This window comes from Nyctereutes procyonoides, unplaced genomic scaffold (genome assembly GCF_905146905.1).
Source record: "Nyctereutes procyonoides isolate TBG_1078 unplaced genomic scaffold, NYPRO_anot_genome, whole genome shotgun sequence".
Taxonomy (NCBI): Eukaryota; Metazoa; Chordata; class Mammalia; order Carnivora; family Canidae; genus Nyctereutes; species Nyctereutes procyonoides.
Window position 1 is genome coordinate 48,591,621 of NW_026575121.1, and position 24,013 is coordinate 48,615,633.

General features: G+C 46.4%; 1 protein-coding gene across 3 annotated transcripts in view; it reads right to left on the minus strand.

The window, feature by feature from the left end:
• The window catches only part of STK24 (serine/threonine kinase 24), a 121,824-nt gene that overhangs the window by 1,963 nt on the left and 95,848 nt on the right, over positions 1–24,013 (minus strand). For all 3 annotated transcript variants that reach the window (XM_055335904.1, XM_055335905.1, XM_055335903.1), the window contains exons 4-10: positions 22,909–23,017; positions 22,454–22,611; positions 12,222–12,407; positions 9,316–9,461; positions 7,332–7,461; positions 5,766–5,834; positions 2,918–3,054 (exon numbers count right to left, since the gene is read on the minus strand). In XM_055335904.1, coding sequence (XP_055191879.1) covers positions 2,918–3,054; positions 5,766–5,834; positions 7,332–7,461; positions 9,316–9,461; positions 12,222–12,407; positions 22,454–22,611; positions 22,909–23,017 — 935 coding nt within the window. The remainder of the gene's footprint in view (positions 1–2,917; positions 3,055–5,765; positions 5,835–7,331; positions 7,462–9,315; positions 9,462–12,221; positions 12,408–22,453; positions 22,612–22,908; positions 23,018–24,013) is intronic.

The following is a 24,013-nucleotide window of genomic DNA, read 5'->3' on the forward strand; positions in this document are numbered from 1 at the left end:
AGTGGAAGCCTGTGAACTGACACGGATGGTAATACTAACTGGGCTGCAGTGGGCGGGGGTGGGCACTTTCCTCTGGTTTCCACTAACTGCAGTACTGTCTTACTCCAGAATATAAAATAGGGTTGGGGGTACCCTGATGGCCAGCATCCTCTCCGTCACCTTAAAACTGACCCCACGTCACAGGAAACGGCTGAGGACGTTTAAATGGGAGCAATCTCAAACATTCCCACCTACGGCAGCTCTTTTAAGGCATTTAAAATACTTGGCACTCTCCCAGAGAATAAATGACTACGGAGCCTCCTGAAAAGCAGATCCGAAGACTCATTTTCCAAGGAAGAGAGATGCCTAAAGCCACGGGAGGCGTGGATGCTGCACATGAGGATCTACACGTTAATTCAAATTAAGATCTACACGTCTCTGAAATGCTTTTGACAAAAGTCGGTTCTTATTTTCTCTTAGGTGACCGGTTCAGTGAAGTTCTGCCTCTTGGCGCCAAACGGGTAGGAAGCAGTGGCAGTGGCCGCTGTGGTCTGGTGGCGGCTGGGTGGAGAGCACGTGGGAAGGGCCAGGGAGCCTCCCAGGGGTGAACACAGGGACCCGATAAGGACCCAGGAGCCCAGGAGCCAATCGTCTGCTGGCTGCAGGGGAGGGAGTGTCTGCACATCACAAAGGGAAGAGAAACAAAACCGAAGCGTCTGGAGACGAGGAGAGGAAAGAATGTGACCTGGCGTCTCCCCCCACGCCACTGGGAAGCACACCGTGAAACGTGCCGTGGGCAGCGGTGGGCAGCGACGGCTGCGCCTGCACTGTGTGCTCCAACTCACACTGGAGGCGCCGGGGGCCCTGGAGGCGGCTGGTTCCCACCAAGTGTGCGACGCACGCCGATCGCGAAGACGTGGTACTACCACGTACAAGAAAGTCCCCACTGACAACTGTCTACACGGAGGACACGCTGAAGAAAGCCCTGGGATACGGTGGCTTAAACATATTATGAAGGCTAGTGTCACTTGCTCCTTTTTCACTACTTTGTCAGGAAGGAACTAGAAAACCTTGAACCATGTGTGTGGCTCACGCAGGCTGCCAGGTAGCGTGGGTACAGACCAGCTGGGTCGGCAGCAAAAGGGCGGGAGCTGGGGGCACTCACAGGCCATGCCCTCTGTCCTGGGCTGCGGGGAAATCGAGTCAGGGATGCGCGTCGCTGACCAACTCTGGCCACTCGGGACAGGGTGGACAGTCAGTCCTGAAAGTGGCACCAGGAAAGCAGAGACCCAAACCCCAAACAAGGGAATCGCAGCACCGCCAGTGTGCGGTTGAGCTCCGTGCGGCTCAGAGGCTCTCTCTACCAGGAAATACATGCGAGAGAATGAGGAGCGAAGGGACTCCCGAGCTGCTTGGAGAAAGGAGAATAACGCACAGGGAGGTTGTCGCTAAGTAACAAGAGGCAGGCCTCCGGGATGACCAGGGTGTGCCCCGGGACAAGGCAGCGAGCGCTCTGACGGTGCTGCGTCAGAAACGGCAGCGCACACATGGACCCGCATCCGGGGACTTGGGATTCTTTTTTTCTTTTATGCCTGGGATTTGTTAGAATCAATGGGGTTCGGGGGTAAACCCAAAAAGTATAGCGGATTCTTTCACTTGCCTCAAAACCAAAGGCAGCCAAGAAGACAGGCTTTACTGTCCAGCCGCCTGCACTTGGGAGCAAGTTGGAAAGTTGGGACAGTGTTAACAAAGGAGCCTGAGGTGAGGAGGACAAACCTGTCACAACTAGGCTTTGCCCCCACGTCCCATGTTATTAGGACTCTTCATGGGCTAGAGGGCAGCCCGTTGGACCATCACTTCCCAAGGGGCAAAAGCAACCCAACACACACACCCCTCACTTCTTTGTACGTTGTCAAGTCAGTGTCTCTAGAAAGATCTGAAATGCTCCTTACACTCATCAAGGCCCAGCCGCCCTTTGGAAGGGACTTTGACAATTCACCTGGAAGGTGACTTTCAAAGCAATGAAACGGCTGGCTTTTTGGGAGGTGAGGAAGTTCTGGGGCTGTGGAACAGAGCTTGCATCACAGCACACCTCCACTCTAACACCCTCAAATGACTGCCCTTATGTGAAAGGGGCAGTCAGCGTGACCCCCACAAGGAGACTCCTAGAACAAGCCTGAGAGTGGGTTGGGGAAGGCCAGATGGCCCCCCAACTTCCTTCTCACGTCAGAGCGGCGGGACATGGAGCCCCTGCAGGCTGGCGCAGACAGAGCCACTGCTGTCAGACAAGGCTCCCGACATGAAGCAGAGGTGAGAACTGCCACAGCCACGTGAGGAACAGAACCTGCCCGTGTCCTAACTCACTAAGCCCTGACTTCTGGCCTTCTGGACGCAATTCTGAAGGTAGAAAACCACACAGAGTTACAAACAGGTCACTGGTTGGTAGTTAGGCTGCATCATGAAGAGCAGACAGGTGTCTTCAGGTCACTGGCTAGTTCCATGGCAAGAGCTACAAGCACAGAGTCTGTGGCCCTCCCCACTGGTGTCCAGGATCCTGTCATTCCTGCAGCGATTTCTAGAACTTAGAACTAAAGTCTTCTCTAACTTGATTCTGCTTCATGTGCCGGGAAGATAACAAGGGACCAGGAACAAGGAGGACTGAGAGGCTGTTCCTTGGAAGGACTAAGAAAGCCGGGGACAGGGATCCCTGGGTGGCGCAGCGGTTTGGCGCCTGCCTTTGGCCCAGGGCGCGATCCTGGAGACCCGGGATCGAATCCCACGTCGGGCTCCCGGTGCATGGAGCCTGCTTCTCCCTCTGCCTGTGTCTCTGCCTCTCTCTCTCTGTGACTATCATAAATAAATTTAAAAAAAAAAAAAAAAAGAAAGCCGGGGACACACACAGCGCGGCCCCAACCTGCAGGCCACTAGGGGCAGTTACCTCTGCAGCCGCTGGACGAGCTGGGCCACCATGGTGTCCGAGATCCCGGGGCAGGCCTCTTCCGCCAGGTAGATGGCCCCTCGCAGTTCTTCTATGGACCCCATGTTTCCTCCACATGCCTGGCTTTTCTCCTTCAGCTGGAGGACACAAGCATGCAGAAGAGCATGACCCATGGGAACCAATGAGCACTTGAAGGAGCGATGCCATGTGCAGGCTCTAAATGCCACCCCGGGCCCGAGCCCTGGCGCAGCTTCGACTGCGCTGTGGGCCACCTGACTCCTTCCGACGGACGGCTTTGTGAGAACACTTTGTACAGAGAGGGCACCCGTTACACCTCGCTCACTACCTTCAAACACAACTAGCCACCTATGCAGCTTTTCAAGATCTCGTGGCACCTGTCCCCTCTTTTTCCACCTCCACCTTACTCTACAACAGAAAGACAATTTCACAGTCACTCAGCCCTAGTTTCCACAATGAAGCTGCACTCTGGGCCACCTACGGCTTAGCTCCTAACGACAAGTGGCTCTTTAAGATTCCAGCAAATGGTCTTTTTGGTCCAGGGTGTGGTCAAAATATTCTTGGCCTTGCAAGCAAGCAGCAGCCCTAAATTCTGGGAATCCAGCATCCCTCTTGACCCCTCTGCCCCTGTGAGAACTTAAAATGGTGTCTTGGGCACCGCCTCAGGTAAGGATGATGACTCGAAGTCCCTCTGGGAGGGATACGACCAGAAGATGCCGCATGACAAGGAGAGCCATTCATTCAGTCAACAGGTAGCAGACACCCAACCAAGCCTCCCAGAACAGGAGCCCCCTCCTCTATGTCACCTTTAAGAAATCCTTCACATTTGGCTTTAGCTTTTCAGTGTGGTAAACACATCACTCACGGCATCAGCCCCACCCTGACCATGCTGCTCCCTTCTCTCCCTGCTAAAGGGACACACGGAAGATGAGCAGAACCTGGCGTCCATTCCTATCCTCCTCGTCACAGACTGTGACGCAGTGGACCTGGATGTGGCCGCCTGTGTCCATCTAGAACTCCCGATCACCCAACAACTAAATAGAACAGTATTTACAGGTCCTGAGCGTGTAACCTCTGCCTTCCCTCCTCCCCTGCGTGCCCTGTCCTGTGACCCCCCCAAAGTCCCCCTGCCCAAAGTTGCTGCTGGGTGGGCTCCTGACGGGAGGGAGCCACCCACACGCACACTCTGATGCCAGGGGATATCCCTATTTGTAAACACAGGGATAATGAATGACCCCTTCATTATTGAGTTTTATCAGAATTATATAAAATGATATACACTGAAAACTTCACACATGTGGCTACTGAGTACTACTGATAGAAACACATAAGACACCTGTGAGTTTACCTTTAGCTTAGCTAAAAAAATCAAAGCGGTATTACCTCGAGGATCAATTCATTAATTCCAAATAATGCATTCAGCATGGTTTCTTCATACGCCCAATAAAAAAACACAAGGCTTCAGACAAATAAGAATTATCTATGTCATCTTCCCTAAGTGCCCACTGATCCTAGCGGAGGGCCAGGATCACAGGAAGCAAGGGAGCATCTAGTAAACCTGAAGGACCATTTCTCACTTCTCCCAAACATAATAAAGATCAAGATGGTGTCTTCTGGACATGAGAGGAAGAGCTCAGGTTCCCAGAAAAATCAGCCAAGGGCAGAGCCAGAGAGCAACCCAGAGCGGCCTCTACTTGCCTCTATCATTTAGTTTTCCTTCAGGAACCTGCACGTTCAGTTTCAACTCCACCCCCCAAGCTCCAGCTCGGCCCCAGCAGCCGGGCCCCCACCTGCCAGCAGAGAAGGTGGGGCCCTTCGGCCAGGCGGCCAGCTTAGGTGGGCAGACACAGGGCAGGGGTCCTGCCAACAAGATGACACCATGTGATTGAGGTTCGGGCCTCATGGGGCGAGGGGGAGCAAGCCTGGGTGTCTGGCACCTCCACCAGGGACCGCAGACCTCCACAAGAAGATGCCCCAATACAGCCTCTCCCCTAGAGAGCTCCGAACCCCACACAAACAGAAGGTACCAGTGTGACCCATTCTGAATTCACCTTAAAGGGAGCCTGAGCCAGAGGAGAACTCAGGGAGGAGAAAAACAAAAAACAAAAAAACCAGAAAGGGGTATCTCCCACTTCTTTTCGAATCACCTACTAACCAGATGAAGAACAGTCTTCATTCTCATGAAATTGATTCTTGAAAACATCTCAAAATGCAGTATGCCTACTGGTATCTACCGGAGGTAGGGAGGGCTCCCCTGAGAAGGAACGGGGGGCCAGTACATGGGTGAAATCAGTCCCTGACGGAGGAAGTGACCTGGGCTGCTGACCTGGGAACTCCCTGGCCCTACTGGTAAGGGGACTTCCCTGGGGTTACAGTGAAATACGGAGACACAATGGGACAAATGAAGTCTCCAGGGAATCCGATTTCTCCTTTAAAATAAAATTCTACTTTTTACATTGCCATAGATTTGTCCAAGGCCAAGCAGTCAGGCTGCACCCAAACAAATTTTGTAGAAAGTGCTACAACTGAAGCTAAAAATCACCCTGGTGGCATATGGACTTGGGCTAGGCCAGTACATTCACGGAGGCGACACAATGACATTTCCTGGGAGGCACTGGGCAGAAGACAGCGCCGGGAGAGCAGGAGGGCACCGGGAGGTGAGTACCCAATCTCAGCCGGCCTCACGGGGCCACAATGTGATTCTCCGCCTACTCATGCCAGCCTGTCTAACCTCCCAAATTCTACTGGCGACGTGTCACAGAAAGAGGACTCTGCCCCCAACTGTGTCCCAGTCATGCCCCGTCCCCCCAAAGTCAATTGGGTATCTTACCTCTGCAAACAGAGGAGAAATAATTGTAGATAAACACTGAGAGAAAGGCCTCTTTGGGATGTCTTTCACCTTAGGGAAGAAAAAAAAGTAATCAGAAGTAAGGACTTAATATTCACATTACAAGAATTCAGAAAACTTCAGACATGCACCACGTTAGCATGAAGTCTGAAATGTTCTGTTTGCTGTGGTATCTTTTTTTTTTTAAGATTTTTTTTTTTTAAAGTAACCTCTACACACCCAGTGTGGAGCTTGAACTCATAACCCCAAGATCAAGAGCTGATGATCCACTGACTGAGCCATCCAGGCACCCATTTGCTGTGATAACGGAATGGGACTGTCTTGTGACCTTTCACTAGACTGCAATGCTTCATTTGCAGTGAAATGTAAAACTAATGTAGCTGGGTGGACCAGTGCCTGGATTCCAAGGAAAGGCTCGAAAGAAGTCCTGTAAGTGGCATTTGTGTGGGTGCAAGTGACACTGAATCACGTCACTGTGTGATCTGTGCAGCAGGACCTAAGTACTGAACCTCTGGAAATGGAAATCAGACCGAAGCTGGCTGTTCCAAGTGTCTGTCAGAGGGAGGAACCTATTTTCTACTTTTGCAATCTCTGTAATGACTCCCACCTGTCATCAAAGCAAGACTTGTAGGAGCAACAGGGGACAGGAATAGTCCACACTGCCTCAGAGAAACTACACCACTGTGTAAAAAGGACAATACCCACCATGTACTTCAACGTGGATGAACTGGAGGGTATTATGCTGAGTGAAGTAAGTCAATTGGAGAAGGACAAACATTACATGGTTTCACTCACACAGGGAATATAAAACATAGTGAAAGGGATTATAGGGGAATGTAGAGAAAATGAGTGGGAAATATCAGAGAGGGAGACAGAACATGAGAGACTCCTAACTCTGGGAAATGAACAAGGGGTGGTGGAAAGGGAGGTGGGCGGGGGGATGGAGTGACTGGGTGACAGGCACTGAGGGGGGCACTTGACGGGATGAGCACTGGGTGTTACACTATATATATGTCAGCAAATCGAACTCCGATAAAAACATATACAAAAAATAAAAATAAATTTAAAAAAGTAAAGCAACTCTAAAATAGTTCTTCATAAACTTAAATAGACATAAAACCAATTAATCAAAAGACAGCTCCATATAAGTACCCAAAGCACTATATTTGTTTTTAAGATCCTTAAACAAAAACTTAATCCCAAAATTCTGTTGCCTTTTATGAGTCACCCCAATATACAGAACAGAGTCTGAATGTCACTTCACAGGTGAGACCTGCCCCTCCACCCAGACCCCAGCTCCCTGGGCGGGGAGGACACAGCAGGCTCTGCGGAGCAGGAAGCAGCCCTGTGGAACAGACCTGAGGCCAATTCTCAGACCTCACTCTCCGGGTCGTCAGACGACAAATCTCCTATCTGTCTCACAGTGAAATACCACAGCAGGTTGCCACGCGGAAGCCCCGCCCACCAACGGCTCCACACACAGAAGGGACTAGGGGACCCCGCTGACTGACAACAGGGGTTAGTCGCTGTAGCACCAGCCAATGTTACCTTATTTCTTTCTAAGTCCGAAGGCTGAAGCGCTCCATTCTCAAGACTCTTTGGATCTTTCTCTCGGATAGTGAAGATCCAGTCCCCAGAGTCGCTGCCCCCAGATGCCTGGTTGTCCGTATCCGTTTCCCTTTGTAGAGACATCCAGGCGAACTCCATGAGCAAGTGCACAGCTCTGTGCCCCAGGAGACCCCACTCTGCAGCCCCGCCCGGCCACCCCCACACTCCACACCTACCTCCCATCTCGACTCCCACCCATAACCCACCCCCAGTGTCTCCCAGGTGTTCAGAGGACCCTGCCTCCCGCCTCAGAGAAGAGAGACCATCACAGCAAGGCTCCCAACCTCCCACAATGCCAGCTGCATCCACATCCTGCATCCCACCTCCTCCAGTGAAGACAGGCATCTCTCCTGCAAGACAATCCTCCGCTGCACTGACAACCCCCTCTCTCGGATGTCACCTCTCCTCCCCATCAACATTCCAACATGCATCCCTTTTGCTCCCTCAACACACTGGCCCCTTGAGCTACAGCCATCTCCCAGTCTTATTTCCTGGGTGTGTTACCTACACTTACTGCCTCCATTTTCTTACCTTCCCGTCACTCCCAAAACCGACCCTGTCCCTGCAAATGCCATGAGCAATGCCACTGATCTCGGGCACAGCACTGGACAAGGGAGTTCCTGCTCAGTCCATCTCCTGCTTGAACCCTGAGCCTCCATGTTCCTGCTCATCACCCTACCCTCCAGAGTCTCTGCACCCTCATCGCCCCCGACCCCAGTCATCCACAGGTTCATCCTCTACACTGGCATTTCCTAGCATTCAGCCTTCAGCATCTGAGCCTTCACACTCTGCAGATACACTCCAGGTACATGGTAAATACTTATGGCTCCAATGACCTGAAATCCATGACAGCTGCCCCCATACCTCACCTGAACTCCAAACATCCATGCCACTCGACACTGGACACAGCATCTTGGGTGTCCTGTCAGCAACTCAAACATGTCCCACACCAAAATGAGCTTCCTGTGCCTTGGCCTCCTCCCCACCCTGACCGGCTTCTTCTCCAGCATCACCGTCTCAATGGCACCCACCACAATGCTGAAGCCTACATGGCCTCTACTTCCTTTACTCAAGTCCAGGACCATGTTCACATTGCCTGTTCATCTCTTCATCCCCATTGCTACCACCCTAATCTGTCAACATCATGATCTCACAATGTCCAGAGTCAGTGGTTCTCACTCTTGGCTCTACAATGGAGTCACCTGGGGACCCTAAAAATATAGGCCTCACCCCCAAAAATTCTGATTCAACCAGCCTGGTGTTTGGACCTGGGCTGGTAGTCAACTTGGACTTCTGGCCAGGTGTGAGGGAGGACAGAAGAGGTGCTAAAGATCAGAACATTTCTGTTCATGACACCATGCTAATGTCTCCTCCCTTCATGTCAGAGCAGGCGATCTAGCTTCCTCCACCCAAAACACCAAAACAGCTCTGAGACCTCATCCATCTCTTTAACTAATGGAATTCCAAGATGCTTGATACTAGTTTTTAATAAGTAACTTCCAGTATGGAGCTTTTACATATACTACATATACTACAGCACAACAGATAATTGCAAAAACATACATTTATATCTTTAAAATAATGTATTTAATGCAGTTTCATCTGCTACTTTAAGAGCAGGAAAAGGAAAAGGAGACCAGGTCTAGTTCATTATGGATGGTTCCATCACACAAATTTTTCTTGGAGATTCCACGAGCAACAAAAATAGGCTAAAAGGCTCCCCAATTGTCCCATACTGACACAAGAATCACCACCAAACTGGATTATCTAAAAACAAATTAACAAAGAAATGAACAAATAACCAAAAACCCCAACCCAATAAGAACGAACTCGAACATCACCCATGCACAGGACTCCCGGGCATCCTGTCTGCTCGCAGGCCTAAGTCACTCGCAGCCTGCGCACCCAGGAAGAGCAGACTTACGTGTCTGAGTCTTCGGAGCCAGAGTCTTCATGGCTCTGCTCGGCCTTCCATCTCTTGTACCTGTCGATGAGCTCAGTCAAGTAGGATGTTTTCTTTGCATTGCGTATTATAAACTTGTGCTTCAGTAACTCCTTAGCGGTGGGTCTCTGGGGAACAAAGCACCAGACAAAACAGAGAAAGCAGGAGATGAAGTTCCCTGCGTCCTACCTGATTCTACCCCCAAAGGACAGATTGTAACCTCAAAACGTTAACACATGCTAAAACGTAAAGATCGAGTTCTACTTCGAAGTCTATTTCCCTAACAAAAAACATGATTCAAACAGCAGTCATCCAGCATCCACGGGTGGGAATCCAGGTAGAGTGTGTGGGCATGACATCTGGTATCTAATGTGGTCTTAACACACTACAGGCAACCATCCAACGAGACCAAAAAACCTTTCCCTAGAAAAGTGCACTGACACAGAAAATGTGTGTCAGAGAGAATTTTAGAGATCATTCAAGACAGCTAGAATATACCTCCTGGTTTTTACAAAACATTTTATATTACAAATGCTGAGGAGAGAGAAAATGTATGTTCTGAGTTACCTCGTTAACTTTCTATATTAATGTTTGGCTCCATCCCCCCGAAATAATAAGATAAATATTAATTGGGATACATCTAGAGCAAACTAGAAAGAAGCTGATGCTGAAAGAGTACCCAAAGGCTCTTACTCAACACCTTCCCCAATTTAGAAATGCTCATTTCCCTGGTGTGGCACTTTCCTTGGGATTGAGGTGAGGACCTCAACCAGGTCCTGGGCTCAGCGTGGCCACAGTCACAGAGCATACTCCAGAGTTGGCAACTGCTTTACCCTTGAGGATGGCAAGCCCAATCACAAGGAGCATGCCTCCCAAGGAGACCGAATGAGAGCAGACAACAACAGAACACACAAAGTACACCAGTGTGACTAAGTTCCCATTTACTCTGAATTACTAAAGCTTTACTCACAAGAGCCAGGCACGTTTCTCAGATTCAAACACATAGAAATCCTGGGTCACCTCAGGTTGTGTCTCACTCCCTGTGAAACCCCAAGTGTCTTAGAAGTGCTCAAATTCCCAGCTTCTCATCCTTTTTCCTCAGTGTGCTTGGGGTCAAGGTAGGGGTAGAGATGTGTGCACTGGGCAAGTATGCTGATGATAGAAATCTATGTTTAATGGGAAGATGTGTACACATGTGGGTGGATCTTCCTGGGTCCTGCCACACTGTGCCTAGGAACTCACATCACAATAGAAAGTTCAGGACATCATGGACAGGTCAGAACAACAGCCCATACAACCTGATGTCTCATGTATTAATAACACGCTGACTTGGGACCTCTGGGTGGCTCAACGGCTGAGTGTCTCCCTTCAGCTCAGGGTGTGATCCCAGGGTCCTGGGATCGAGTCCCCCATCAGGCTCCCCTCAGGGAGCCTGGTTCTGCCTCTCTCTGTGTCTCTCATGAATAAATAAATAAAATATTTAAAAAATAAAAAAAATTAAAAAAATAAAATAAAATTAAATTAAAATAAAATAAAATAAAAAAATAAAATAATAAAATAAAATAAAATAAATAAAATAATAAAATAAATAAAATAAAATAATAAAATAAATAAAATAAAATAAAATAATAAAATAAAATAAAATAAAATAAAATACGCTGACTTGGTGATCTCAGGCTGCGTTCCCCAGAGGTTCATAAAAAATGCTGCATTCCTCCATTTCATTCTTTTACCAAAACTGACATATTAGAAAACCATGGTGTTCTTTTTTTTTTTTTTTTAATTTTTATTTATTCATGATAGTCACAGAGAGAGAGAGAGAGAGAGGCACAGAGACATAGGCAGAGGGAGAAGCAGGCTCCATGCACCGGGAGCCCGATGTGGGATTCGATCCCGGGTCTCCAGGATCGCACCCTGGGCCAAAGGCAGGCGCCAAACCGCTGCACCACCCAGGGATCCCTCTTTTTTTTTTTTTAAAACCATGATGTTCTTGTAGAATTAGTCACCCATTTTTAGATAAGAGTTCATTAAAAAGGGGATTCAGCTTGGCCTGTAGCCAACGTTGCTAGAAGATTTAGAAACAAACCAACGACATATGGTGTTATACATAACACCACATTACAAAGATAACTTTCAAAGATATGTCCTAATTCAGAGAGAAAATTCGGCTATAGCTATCAAGAGCTACTGCCACATGGCTCTGCCAAAGTCAATTACACACAAAAAAAGAATAAAAAGGAAGGGGTAAGGGGGCAAGGTGCGTGGTTCATTTATATTTTTTGTCTTTTCTTAACACAAGCCAAGAAAAAATTGAAAACATCTACTTTGAAAACACATTTAGCCATTATTTTTCTAGCCAGACTTTGTGATTACTGAAAGCGTCTAAAAATAGACTGACCTTTCACTATAAATATTACAAATTTATGATTCCACATGTAATATTAAGGATAACAGTCTTCAAAAGCTCAAAGAGGTATGAGATGCTAGAAATCATCTGAAAGAAAATAAGTAGACTTCTGTTTCTTAAAAGATAAATAGTAAAAATATCTTCAGGGCACCGGGGTGGCTCAGTTAAGCATCTGCCTTTGGCTCAGGTCATGATCTCAGGGTCCTAGGATAGAGCCCCATGTCAGGCTCCCTGCTCAGCAGGGAGTCTGCTTCTCCCTCTCCCTGCCGCTCTCCCTATTTGTATGCATACATGCACATGTGTGCTCTAGGTCTCAAAATCTTGAAACTCAAATCCATCATATCCATTAAAAAAAAAAAAAAATGAAATCATGAAGACAATGGGGACTATGACCAGACTGATTCAAGAAATCCCAATAAGATGTATCTAGATCAACTGCCCACACAGAAAGAGATGCCCACCCTAAGGGTGCATGACTCACAAAGCTTGGCTCCTTATTCAAACAGGCTTCAACAAATTCCTTGAGGGGTTTGCTGTAGGTTCCTTCCAGCGTGGGGGGGTTATTCTTTGGAATGAGGAATAAAACCTTCATGGGGTGCAGCTCGGAGTGAGGGGGCTCCCCCTTTGCAAGCTCGATAGCTGTTATGCCCAGGGACCAGATGTCCGCCTGCAACAACAAAGTATTTTTAGAGATACCAAGAAGGAATAAATTCCAATATATACACTTAGGGAAGAAAAAAAAAAATCTCAATGTACTTCTAAAGCTTTGTAAAAGAGAATTATTTTTAAGTGAAAACAAAAAAGATAATGCTTTGGTATAATTTCCAAATAGGCAACACAAAGGAGAAAATTTAGTATAAAATCATCTTCTAGCCCTGTGCCAAAGGTGGCTTTTACAATCATTCGTCTTCCATTTAATGCTGGAAGTATGAGGCCCTCCATGTCAATCTCAATCCCTGGAGCGATGGGACAGGTGACCAGAGGTGAGCAGACAGGACATGTCTGAGGGACAGGGGATGTTTGCACCTCATCCCATCAAGTTAGCTGACGATGAAGCACGGCTGTGGGTTGAGGTCAGGCACGCTGGTCTCAGACATTTGGGTTTAAATGCCAGTTTTACAACCAAAGCCTCATGACATTAGGCAAAATACCTAACCAGGGTTACTGGATGGCTCAGTTGGTTACCTATCTAGCTCTTGGTTTCAGCTCAGGCCATGGTCTCAGGGTCGTGATATCGAGCCCCATGTCAGGCATAGCATGGAGACTACTAAAGAGTCTCTCTCCCTCTCCCTCTGTCCCTCCCCTGACCCCCTGTGCTCTCTCACATGCTCTCTAAAATAAATAAGTAAAATCTTAAAAAAAAAAAAAAAATCTAACCTGTGAGCCTAGTTCCCTCATCTGTAAAATAGGAGTAATACCAGGGTGGTTGAGCAAGATGCTTACAGAGAGCCCAGAACTTAAAATGGGGTTTCTTACAAAAATGTTCAAGCACACACAGGAGAACATTAACAGAATATTAACAGTGGAGTCTACTAATAGAATTAACATGAAGTTAATGATTATTAATAATTTGCCATATGGGCTTTGTCTATTTTTTGCTACAGTGTATTTAAAAGTTAATCAAAGACAACATGTGACATTTTTCCTGAGTACTTCAGTTTGTAAAGATTTTTTCCTACCTAGGAATACCTAAAATTAATAATAATTTTAAAATTAATAATATTTTAAAAGATTTTATTTATTTATTCATGAGAGACACAGAGAGAGAGGCAGAGACATAGGCAGAAGGAGAAGCAGGCTCCCTGAGGGGAGCCTGATGTGGGACTCGAACCCAGGACCCTGGGATCACAACCTGAGCCAAAGGTAGACATTCAACCATGAGCCACCCAGGTGCCCCAAAATTAATAATAATTTAATATGTTGTAATAGGTTTAATTTTCAAAACTCTTCAAAAAAGTATTGTCATGGTTGGTTTACTGGAATCAGGATCCTCATGAAGCCCATATGTTGTGATGTGTTGCTAGGCCACCTAAGGTTCTCTCAACCAACAATGGTCTGCTCCCCAATCTCCCTACTGCCATTATCCTGAGGAAGAAAAAGGCCCCAAATTTGGGATTTATCTGTTTTTTTTTCCTGGAGTCAGTATGTTTGTCAAGCTCCTGTATTTCCTATCACACGACAGGTTAGTTCAATCTAGAGGCTTGGCTGGATTCACTGCTGGCAGGAAGCAAGGGACACATGTGGGGTCCAGCTGCCCAAGCCTACTCCTGCCCCATACATGTTGCAGCCACAGTGGGTCAGCTGGGAGGAGTGGGCTATGAACCCCTTGACCATGGGAGGCAAGTGAGAAAAGCAGGTGGTCTTTGAGAAACTAGGTAAGGAGGCTTTCTCGGCAGTTGCTACCAGCCCCCAGCAAAGGAGATGGAAGGTGTAAAAACAGAGCAGGACCAAAAGGCTGGCAAAGCAGGGGATGGGTGCAGGGTGGCCTCTGCTACTGCTGAACCCCACCTAGCACCCCGTTCTGCTCTGTCACTGTGCTCTGGAAGCCTACTGAAAGTCAGAACCTACTTGATCCCTCACATTAGGCTCCACGGCAAAGAAATGGAAAGCCTGAGACACTGTTCAGGTTATGGCAGGACCTAGGCGTTTCCGACCTCTGAAACCTGCTGTGTTCTCACACCCTAGTGAGGGGAGAGACCCTCACTGCGGTGTCCCCACCCAGCAGCCCGCGGGGTCGGTGCCTATCACATGCTCTATTTCTTTTGTTTTCAGTGAAGATGAGTCTGTCAGCAAGTCTTGTTTTCAATTCTCTGCATGAAAGGGATGAGACTAGAAGAACCAGCATCAGGAATCATGCTCCCATTTTCCTTTCCTTGGCAGCTTGGACTCTCCTTTAGCTCAGATTACCTTGTATTACTTTAGCAAATTGGCAAAAACGTGACCAACCACACAGTCCCTGCCCCCAGGAGGAGGAAGGTGGATCACTGGGGCATGCCAGCAGCAGCAGGAGGATGCAGACAAGAGTGCAGGGACAGAGAGGGAGGGAGGGATACAAGAACAGAGGAACACAGAGCCCTTGTGTGCCAACAGCTCTTTACACAACAGGTTCCCTCCCTTCTAGCTGTCCTTCTCCAGCCTTCCTGGACACCTCATGAGAACTGCTGCTCTTTACCAACCCAGCTACTTAGCACTAATCTGCCTCTCAGCCATACCTACATAGGGCTTTAGTCCCACTGACCCCTGATGGACAACCTCTTGACCTCCAAGCACCCTACAACCACTTAAAAACTCCATAATTAGAAAGCCAGGCCAATGATGGTCTTTGCTGGCAGCAAAGAGATGTGCACATACTCATTTTCCTCAGAGCTCCAAGGGCTGTAGATCAGGCTTCAGACTGGACAATAAGCAGACAGTGACAAGATTTCAAGGACCTGGCACCTGCTTCCACATGCCAGTGAGGGCCAATGGCCAACCGAGGAAATAGTTCTCCCAATCCCACATGCAAGACATGGCCAAGGACTTCAGAGAAAAGGCACAGGCATCGCCCTCCTGCTTCCCTTGGGAGGATCGACCAGTACAGCCTTGTCATGGCAAAACATGTGTCATCCCACCAGGCAGCCAAGCCAAGAGCCTGTGTGTCACATCAGCTCTTGACTTCCTCTTTGGATCCTCCTATATCAGCCAGTGCCAGGTGTATAGCTCCTGGCCTCTTGACACCTGGCCCCACCCCCTCTGTCTCTCCAACCCCTGGCTGAGTTCAGAGCTATCTTCTCTCCCTGGGGCTTCTCTGGGGGCTCCTAAGTATCTTCCTGCCTGAAGACTCCCTCTCTAGACATCTCCATCCTGCTGATTAATGTGGAAAACCTGATGGATGCAATTTGGCATTATGTATCAAAAGCCATAAAAACATCCAAGCTTGTTAAAACCAACGAATTTCACTTCTAGAAATCTATCCTAAATAAATAATTTTAGATTTAGAAAATGGTGAATCCTGCCAAAACTATTCCATTGCAGCATTACTTCCACTAAACCTTAGAAGAATGATTTAGTTGCTCTAACACATTTACTGAAATACCACATACTAAACAATGATGTTCATAGAGAATCATGAATATAACGGAATTTGTCTATTTCTGTATTTACAAAATACGGCATCAGATGAGAACACATGTCTAGGTTTTAAAATAAAAGTTATGTGGGGGAAGGGCAGTCATTTTCCAAAGCAACTAAAATTGAGGTATAAGAAGAGACTGGTTTTACTGCCATCTGGGAAAACCATGAAATTAGAATTTTAAAAAAATTATTTATTTATTTATTTATTTATTTATTTATTTATTTATTTATTTATTTATTTATTATAGAGAGTGAGAGGACAACTGGGGGGTAAGTGGCAGAGGGAGAAGCGGCAGGGACTGAGCAGGGAACTGGACGTGGGGTTCAATCCCAGGACCCTGAGATCATGACCTGAGCCAAAGGGAGATGCTTAAGTGACTAAGCCACCCAGGTGCCCTCATGAGATTAGGTATTAAGAGAAAACAAGCAGTGATTTTCAACATAAACCCAAGGCAAAAGTTGTAAGGGCAGGTGTACATCTACAAACAGACTTTTTTCCCCCTACATAGACAGTTCTAGTAGCATGCTCCTAAGTAATAACACAGAGTTCTCTGGTACTGATGATCAGGAATTCTTCTCGATGGGGGTGGGGTCGCTACTAATAGACAACATTCTAGATCCTTGCAATATCCTATTAAGTAAAAGCTAGCTGGCTATAAGTCTGCAGATACAACACAACGTAAGTGGTGTAAAAAAAAAAAATCTACGTGCAGAAAATATTTTAAAAGGAACCAGAGTCAATGCTCTATAATCAAGAGGAAGAGGGGGGGGTGGGGGACAAGAATCCTGTCTTTTGGATCCCTGAGCAGCTCCCAAATTTGTTGGGAAGAACAAGTGCCTTAGGAAAGGTGGCAAAAAGGGAGCCAAGATGTGGTTGATTCATTTTCTAAGAAAGATTGGTATGATGTGAAAACACCAGCTATGTTCAACAGAAGAAATACTGGAAAAATACTAGTGATAAGAATTCAAGGAATCAAACTCACATCTGATTCCTCCAGGGTCATTTTTGAAGTGAGCCTTGCTGATCTGCAGAATGATGAAGGGTGCATTTAGAAAATTCAAGCCTATTACTGAGGACGTTCAGGATAAAAACTACCTAATTCCCATGGTAACAGATATAACTACCTGTGACAAAATGTGCTCCATGGTCAAAACATGGCAGACCATGATGGAAGATGTCAAGACTTACCAATGGTTATTGGCTTTGTCTATTTGGTTTTACTACAACAGATTTGGAAGACCTTTTATGCTCATCAACAGGTCTGCCAAATTTGGAAAATGATGACGAAAATCATGGCACAAGATATGCAGACAAATGACTTCAAAGAAGCGGTCAATAGGGGATCCCTGGGTGGCGCAGCGGTTTAGCGCCTGCCTTTGGCCCAGGGCGCGATCCTGGAGACCCGGGATCAAGTCCCACGTTGGGCTCCCGGTGCATGGAGCCTGCTTCTCCCTCTGCCTATATCTCTGCCTCTCTCTCTCTGTGTGTGACTATCATAAATAAATAAAAATTAAAAAAAAAAAAAGAAGCGGTCAATAAATTGATTCCGAACAGCATCAAAAAAGACGCAGAAAAGGCTGGTCAGTCTACTTATCCACTCTATGATGTCTTTGTCAGAAAAGTAAAAATGCTAAAGCAGCCCAGGATGGAATTAGGAAAGCTCATGAGGCTTCATGGTGAAGGTTACTACCTTCACCACAAAGGTTCTGGAAAACCTACTGGGGATGAGACCAGTGCTAAAGTTGAATGAACCAATGGACAGGAGCCACCAATACAAGAATCTTGTCTAAAATTCAGACATTTAATGGTGACAAAAAAAAAATCTTATTTGTTATGTTTAACTTCTGATGCTTCTTTTTAAATATATAAGCTTGGTAAATCAATTGTTCTGAACTGATGTTGATGTGAACTTTTCTGAATTAGTGTATGGATTTCATCCACTGCTCTTAGATACTAAATAACTGGGAAGGGGTAGTGATCTATTTTAAGCTGTAGTGATCCAGATGGAAGTGTTACAGATAGCTAATAAAAGAAAATCTTTTCTTTAAAAAAAAGAAAGAAAGAAACAAGAATCCCAAATCAGTTATAACAAGTCAAAACAGCTCAAAATGGATTTGATAGAAACTACATACTTAATTAAATACAGTACTTAATACAGTACACATTTATAGGCAGCAGACAGAGGGAAAAAAACATTTTAGCATTAAATAACAATACGTGGTTGATCAGAAAAGTCCCAATCATTACTACATGCTGAAATAAAGCCTACCATTAGTCTCCTAGCTGCATGTTTTTCCTACTCACATCCTTCCCCCACCTCCAGGGTTCATCACTCATAGCAGGCTCTGTGGGTAATTCCTGATCCTTCACAGGAACTGGGTGGGGACACCAGTGGGCTCGGCCCCAGGAACAGAGAGGGCCAGTCACATGCCACAGTGGACAGGCTAGCCACGCAGATTCCAAAAACTGACACGCTCATACTGCTGGTCTTTACTTATCCTTAATAATTTTATTTTTTTTCCATCAACATATCACCTACTTCTATTCTTCACCATGGTTAGACTGCAAACAGTTATTTCAGAGATGACTGGACACCAAAATAACTTAGCTTGTGCTGGGATGGTAGGTCTACAGATGTTTTTCTTTTTTTATCTCATTTTTTCCAGCATTTTCCAGATTAAAGACTATGTACTGCTTTTGAGACCAAAAAAGGGAAAAGTTATTTACAAAAGAATCCTGACACAGGCTTCTCAGTGTCTGCAGGATATTTCACTTAACAGGCAAGTCAATTTCTCCAGCCTCATCTGCTATGTTCCTCACCACAATCTACAATCCAAATACAAATGTCACTCCATTCCCACACCAGACTTGGGTCTGAGCATCCATCCCTCCCTCGTCTCTGCGGGGCTGAAAAGCCCTATGTCTGTGAAGCCCTCCCCAGCTGGCTCTGACATTCCTCACTCAGCTCCCCTGCACTCCCTGCTTCCTGTTTGAGCCACCCAGTACTAGACTCATTCCCTCTTTAAAGATGTAAATTATTTAGCACTGGGCACAACTACAGCAATAACCAAATGAATGAATACAAAGAAAGAAACATCAAACAGGGACAATGTTTTTATACAAGTCCAGTCCATTTGCTAACATACCATCATAATAACCTTACAAAGAAAGAGGAGGGGGGAAGAAAAGATTAATACATTCTTCAGCCCAAGACCCTGCTAAAGTGTGGAAAGTGGAGGCTGCTTTGTGGGAAAGCAGAGTTATCTCTCTTGGCACCATCTTCAAAGTCTCAGGACTTCTTAAACCAAGCTATCCTACTTCACCTTAAAAATAATAGTAATAATGAAGGCTATTAGGACATGGGCAATCATGATCTAGAAAGGCTGTATTTAGGGATCCCTGGGTGGCGCAGCGGTTTGGCGCCTGCCTTTGGCCCAGGGCGCGATCCTGGAGACCCGGGATCGAATCCCACATCGGGCTCCCGGTGCATGGAGCCTGCTTCTCCCTCTGCCTATGTCTCTGCCTCTCTCTCTTTCTCTCTCTGTAACTATCATAAATAAATAAAAATTAAAAAAAAAAGAATAAAAAAAAAAAAGAAAGGCTGTATTTAGATTAAGAACTGAGATCAATGTAAGATGGCCTATATGTGCAAACATGTTCAGGACATCTCAGGAGTCTCGACAAATGACAAAGGGTCAAAGATACTGGCTCAAGAGGCCATTATGTTAAACAAGGTTCTAGATGTACATAAAACTAAGGTTTACACTCCCTTTCGGTTCAGTAAGATGAAGAAACCAGTGAGGCAGGTGCATTCTAGCTTTACCCCAACCTGACTGTCCTTTGAAAAATCAGTGAGTGTACTAAAACAAAATATGATGGGAGCATGGAGTCCTAACAATGCTAACACAATCCTGCCACCCTGGGGCTGTGAGCTCCTTAGTGGAATGCAAAGACCACTGGGGAAAACATCTGGATGGACACCTTAGGAAAAGAGTGGAAGGGGCAATTGGAAAGAAGCCAAATAAGTTTGTATATCCTGAGACCAGAGTAACCAAAATGAGCATCAACTGCCCTGTCAGGCAAGCCTCTGAGAATGGGGGCAGTCACTAGAAGGATATCTACAAAGCAAATGCAGAAAAAAGTTCCTTTGTCAGGTACTGTTCATGACAAAAGCTACTAGCCCAGAGCCACACCTAATGGGAGAGAACGAATGTCATATTATCCTCAAGGCCCCAGACTCAAACACTGACATCAGCCTTATCTGTACTTCCCATGCCTCCTGGGGATCAACAAATCTGGGAAGCAAACTTGACATAAACATGATATTTGCATATGATTTTCAGTGAAAAGGTGTTGGGCATGACCCAGACAAATCTTTAAATCTACCTAAGAAGAATACTGCAACACCTACAGATAGCAGGGTTTGAGTGTTCTGTTCTTGTCAAGAACTCCAAGAAAAACAGTGGCCAAGGTTTATGATGCAGCAAAATCTCTACTGCTAGGAGCCAAATCTTGAACACACATCCAGAGTGGCCTGAAGGAGAGAGACAGGAAGGGGAAGGTCTGGGCAAGGAGGACACTTCAGAGGAGTCCTTATAACCCATCAAGTGAGCAGTGATGGGTGCTTAATCCTGAAAATAGAAGATCTGAATCCTGATTCACAAGCACCGTGATTGATCAGCTCATGTACCAGGAAGGGAAGAAAGTAATAAGTGTAGGGTAATCAGAGGAGTTGAACAATTTGGATTCTAGTGCCCATCAAAATCCAGTTCTATGAACTTTGATAAATGGGCCTCAGCCTAGAATAAAGAGAAAGAACTGAACACAGACGTTCCTGTCAAGTCCTAAAATGATTATGACCCCAGCAGCAGTAGTGGCTGCAGAGACTACTCTGGAGGTGATCCCTCCCACAGGGCAAAATGCTAACAAGCACTAGGCACAATGACACCGCTCTGTCACCTGGGGACTGAAAACTCAACAGTGGCCTTGGCTACCAAGGCCACCAGGATGTCTATGGCAGTGACGGCCACGACTACAACCCAAAAGTAAGAGAGCCAAGCCCGTCTCTACCATACTAACACCAGGTCCACCTGCAACTCTGGTACTACATAGGCCCTTCAAACAGCTGGCTCATGATGGTGCCCTGGAAGCTGGAGGAAAGGTTACTGTGTATTCTGTGGGCTGGGCTGAACAAGGCGGGAAGTCTACTGTATATTGAGAAGATCCTCATTTAAAAAGAGGAAACAACGACCAGCCCACAAATATATGTGAGTTAAATATTTGTTCACCTAGAAACTGTTGGGTCAGAAGAGACAATTCTCTGTGAACCATGTGAAAATTACTCTATGTACAATCTGAGAATGAGCAGCTGGGAGGAGATGGGGGTTAAATCGGAGATTCTCAAGGCAAGGTCCCTAAGTTTTTTAGTCTATAAGAAGTTTAAGAAAGTTGAAGGGGACGCCTGGGTGGTTCACTCAGTTAAGTGTCTGACACTTGGTTTTAGCTCAGGTCAGGATCTCAGGGTCATGAGATGGAGCCCTACATCAGGCTCTGTGCTCAGCTGGAAGTCAGCTTAAGGATTCTCTCTCCCTTTCCTCACCCCACTCCCCTCTCACATTCTCTCTTTAAATCAATCAATCAATCAGGAAAGATGGAAAAAAGAAAAGGAAAGAAGAAAAAAGGAAAAAAAGAAGAAAAGGAAAAAAAGAAAAAGAAGAAGAAAAGGAAAGAAGAATAAAGAAAGTTAGTTGAAGGCACCAGGGAAAATATAACCCAGGAAAAACTGGGGGGTTACAACTGATAACAGATAAAAAGGTAGATGAAAGGAATTATGGTTTGCCTTACATTAGGAATAACAATCCTAACTGAGAGTTAAAAATAACAAGAAAGAATATGTAGCAATACAGTTTCTGGTCTTATATTTTTGTGAGGTCTCCATTTCTTTTGTAGGACCTCTTTCTCTGCCTGTCCCTTAAATATGGCTCAGAGTTCTACCGAGGGCCATCTACCCTCACCCACTCCACTCAGGCGTTTGTACCACCCCTACACACAGATAACCTCCCACCCCTCTGTGGACCCCCATGTCTCCACCACACCCAAACCCATTCTGGCCACCTTGGTCCTCTGTTCCTCCACACCCCACCTTCCAACGTGCTCCTTCTCAAGTGTTCCCCACCACCATTAAGCACACAGTGTTTAACCGAAAAACTCTGTAACCATGGGCTGAATAAATAAAGGACATGAGGAGTGTGGGGTGGCTCAGTCGGTTAAGGGTCTGCCTTTGGTTCAGGTCATGATCCCGGGGTCCTGGGATGGAGCCCCACATGGATTCCGTGCTCAGTGGGGAGTCTGCTTCTCCACCCTGCTTCTCAGCTCATGCTCTCGATCTCAAATGAATAAATAAAATCTTTTAAAAATAAAGGACATGAAATGATGTAGGAGAGAGAGAGATAAAACCTGTTTTTAATCAAGGTCTGAGGGAACTACCTTTATGTCCTACACTTCAAGGAACTTGCTTCACTCCACCTGGAAAAGCTGCGAGGCTAAAGCACAGACGAGGATGACTCTAGAGCCAGCGAATGTGAAGAGGCAGCCCTTACCTTTGAGTCATAGGCAGACTGTTTAATGACTTCGGGTGCCATCCAGAAGGGGGTGCCCACGAAGGTATTCCTTTTTATCTGGGTATCTGTCAGTTGGCCCGCCACCCCAAAATCAGCCAGCTTCACCTCTCCGTGTTCAGAGAGCAGAACGTTGGCAGCTGCAAAATAAAACCCAAGATGCCTCCTGATATTATGTGCTGTGCTGCTCTGTCCGTTACCACGTCAGGAATGCACACGTTCTCTCGCCAAGGACATCCTGTGCTCAACAAGAGCAGGCACTAAAGGTACAGTTTTGGGGAGATCCTCCTCAAAGCCACCCCCTGCCCCAGGCATGTCAAAGGCACCCCTCAAATACACACAGAACAACCTCCAACAAGGAGACCAGTACATATTTAACTCTACAACATAATCCCACCCGCCTTAGGATTTCAAAGGAATAAAAGATCTTTTCTTACCTTTGATATCTCTGTGAATTTTCTTCTCTGAATGCAAATAATCAAGTCCTTTCAGTATTTCTCTTAATATAGTAGCAATCTGAGTTTCATCTAAAGGGCCAGGTTCTAACTAATAAGAAAAGAATGATTAAAGTTAAATGATCATCTGAGAAGTAGTTTCAGATGACAGAACAAGGCATATGTTAAATGGACAAGACTCAAGTCTAAAAACTTCTTCAGTCCAAAACAGATATTTTGTCTAAATAATTAAAACATATTGAAAGGACTCCTCCCTTCACCCCCCCCCCAAAAAAAGTAAAGAAAGCAGCAGAGAAAAAGATTTTGCCGAATAAAGCAAACTGGGCCAGTGAGAGAGCCTGTGCGCAGCCCACCATGCCTACCACCTGAGCCCAGCAGCTCGCAGTCCTTGCTGGAAGGGCACCCGGCAGCTGGTAGGGCACCAGGCAGCTGGTAGGGCACACAGCAGCTGGAAGGGCACCGAGCAGGTGGAAGGGCACAAAGCAGCTGGAAAGGCACACAGCAGCTGGAAAGGCACACAGCAGCGTGGCACTGTCCTCCCCACACCATGGTCACCACCACACCCATGGTCAACAAGACAGGCCTGGGGGCCGACTGCCTTCTGAGGCCACCCCTACCCAAGATCTTTTCAAATCTGAATTTTAAGACCTGGGGGGGGGGGGGGAGATGGGTGATAGGGGATTAAGCCCTCATGATAGGAGATTTTTTTTGTTACATAAGGAGAATATTACATTGCCCCAATAATACAGAATGGCCTTTAAAAACCCTTATTTGTGAGAAACTCAAAATACTGACGTCTTAAGATCATAATTGTACAAAGATGTAAGAAAGAAATGTCAAGTGCATCTATCCCTTCTTTAATTTTTTTTAAAAGATTTTACTTATTTATTCATGAGAGATACACAGAGAGAGAGAAAGAGAAAAACAAAGAGAGAGAGAGAGAGAGAGAGAGAGAGAGGCAGAGACACAGGCAGAGGGAGAAGCAGGCTCCATGCAGGGAGCCCGATGTGGCACCCAATCCTGGGACCCCAAGGATCATGCCCTGGGCTGAAGGCAGAGGCTCAACCGCTGAGCCACCCAGGTGTCC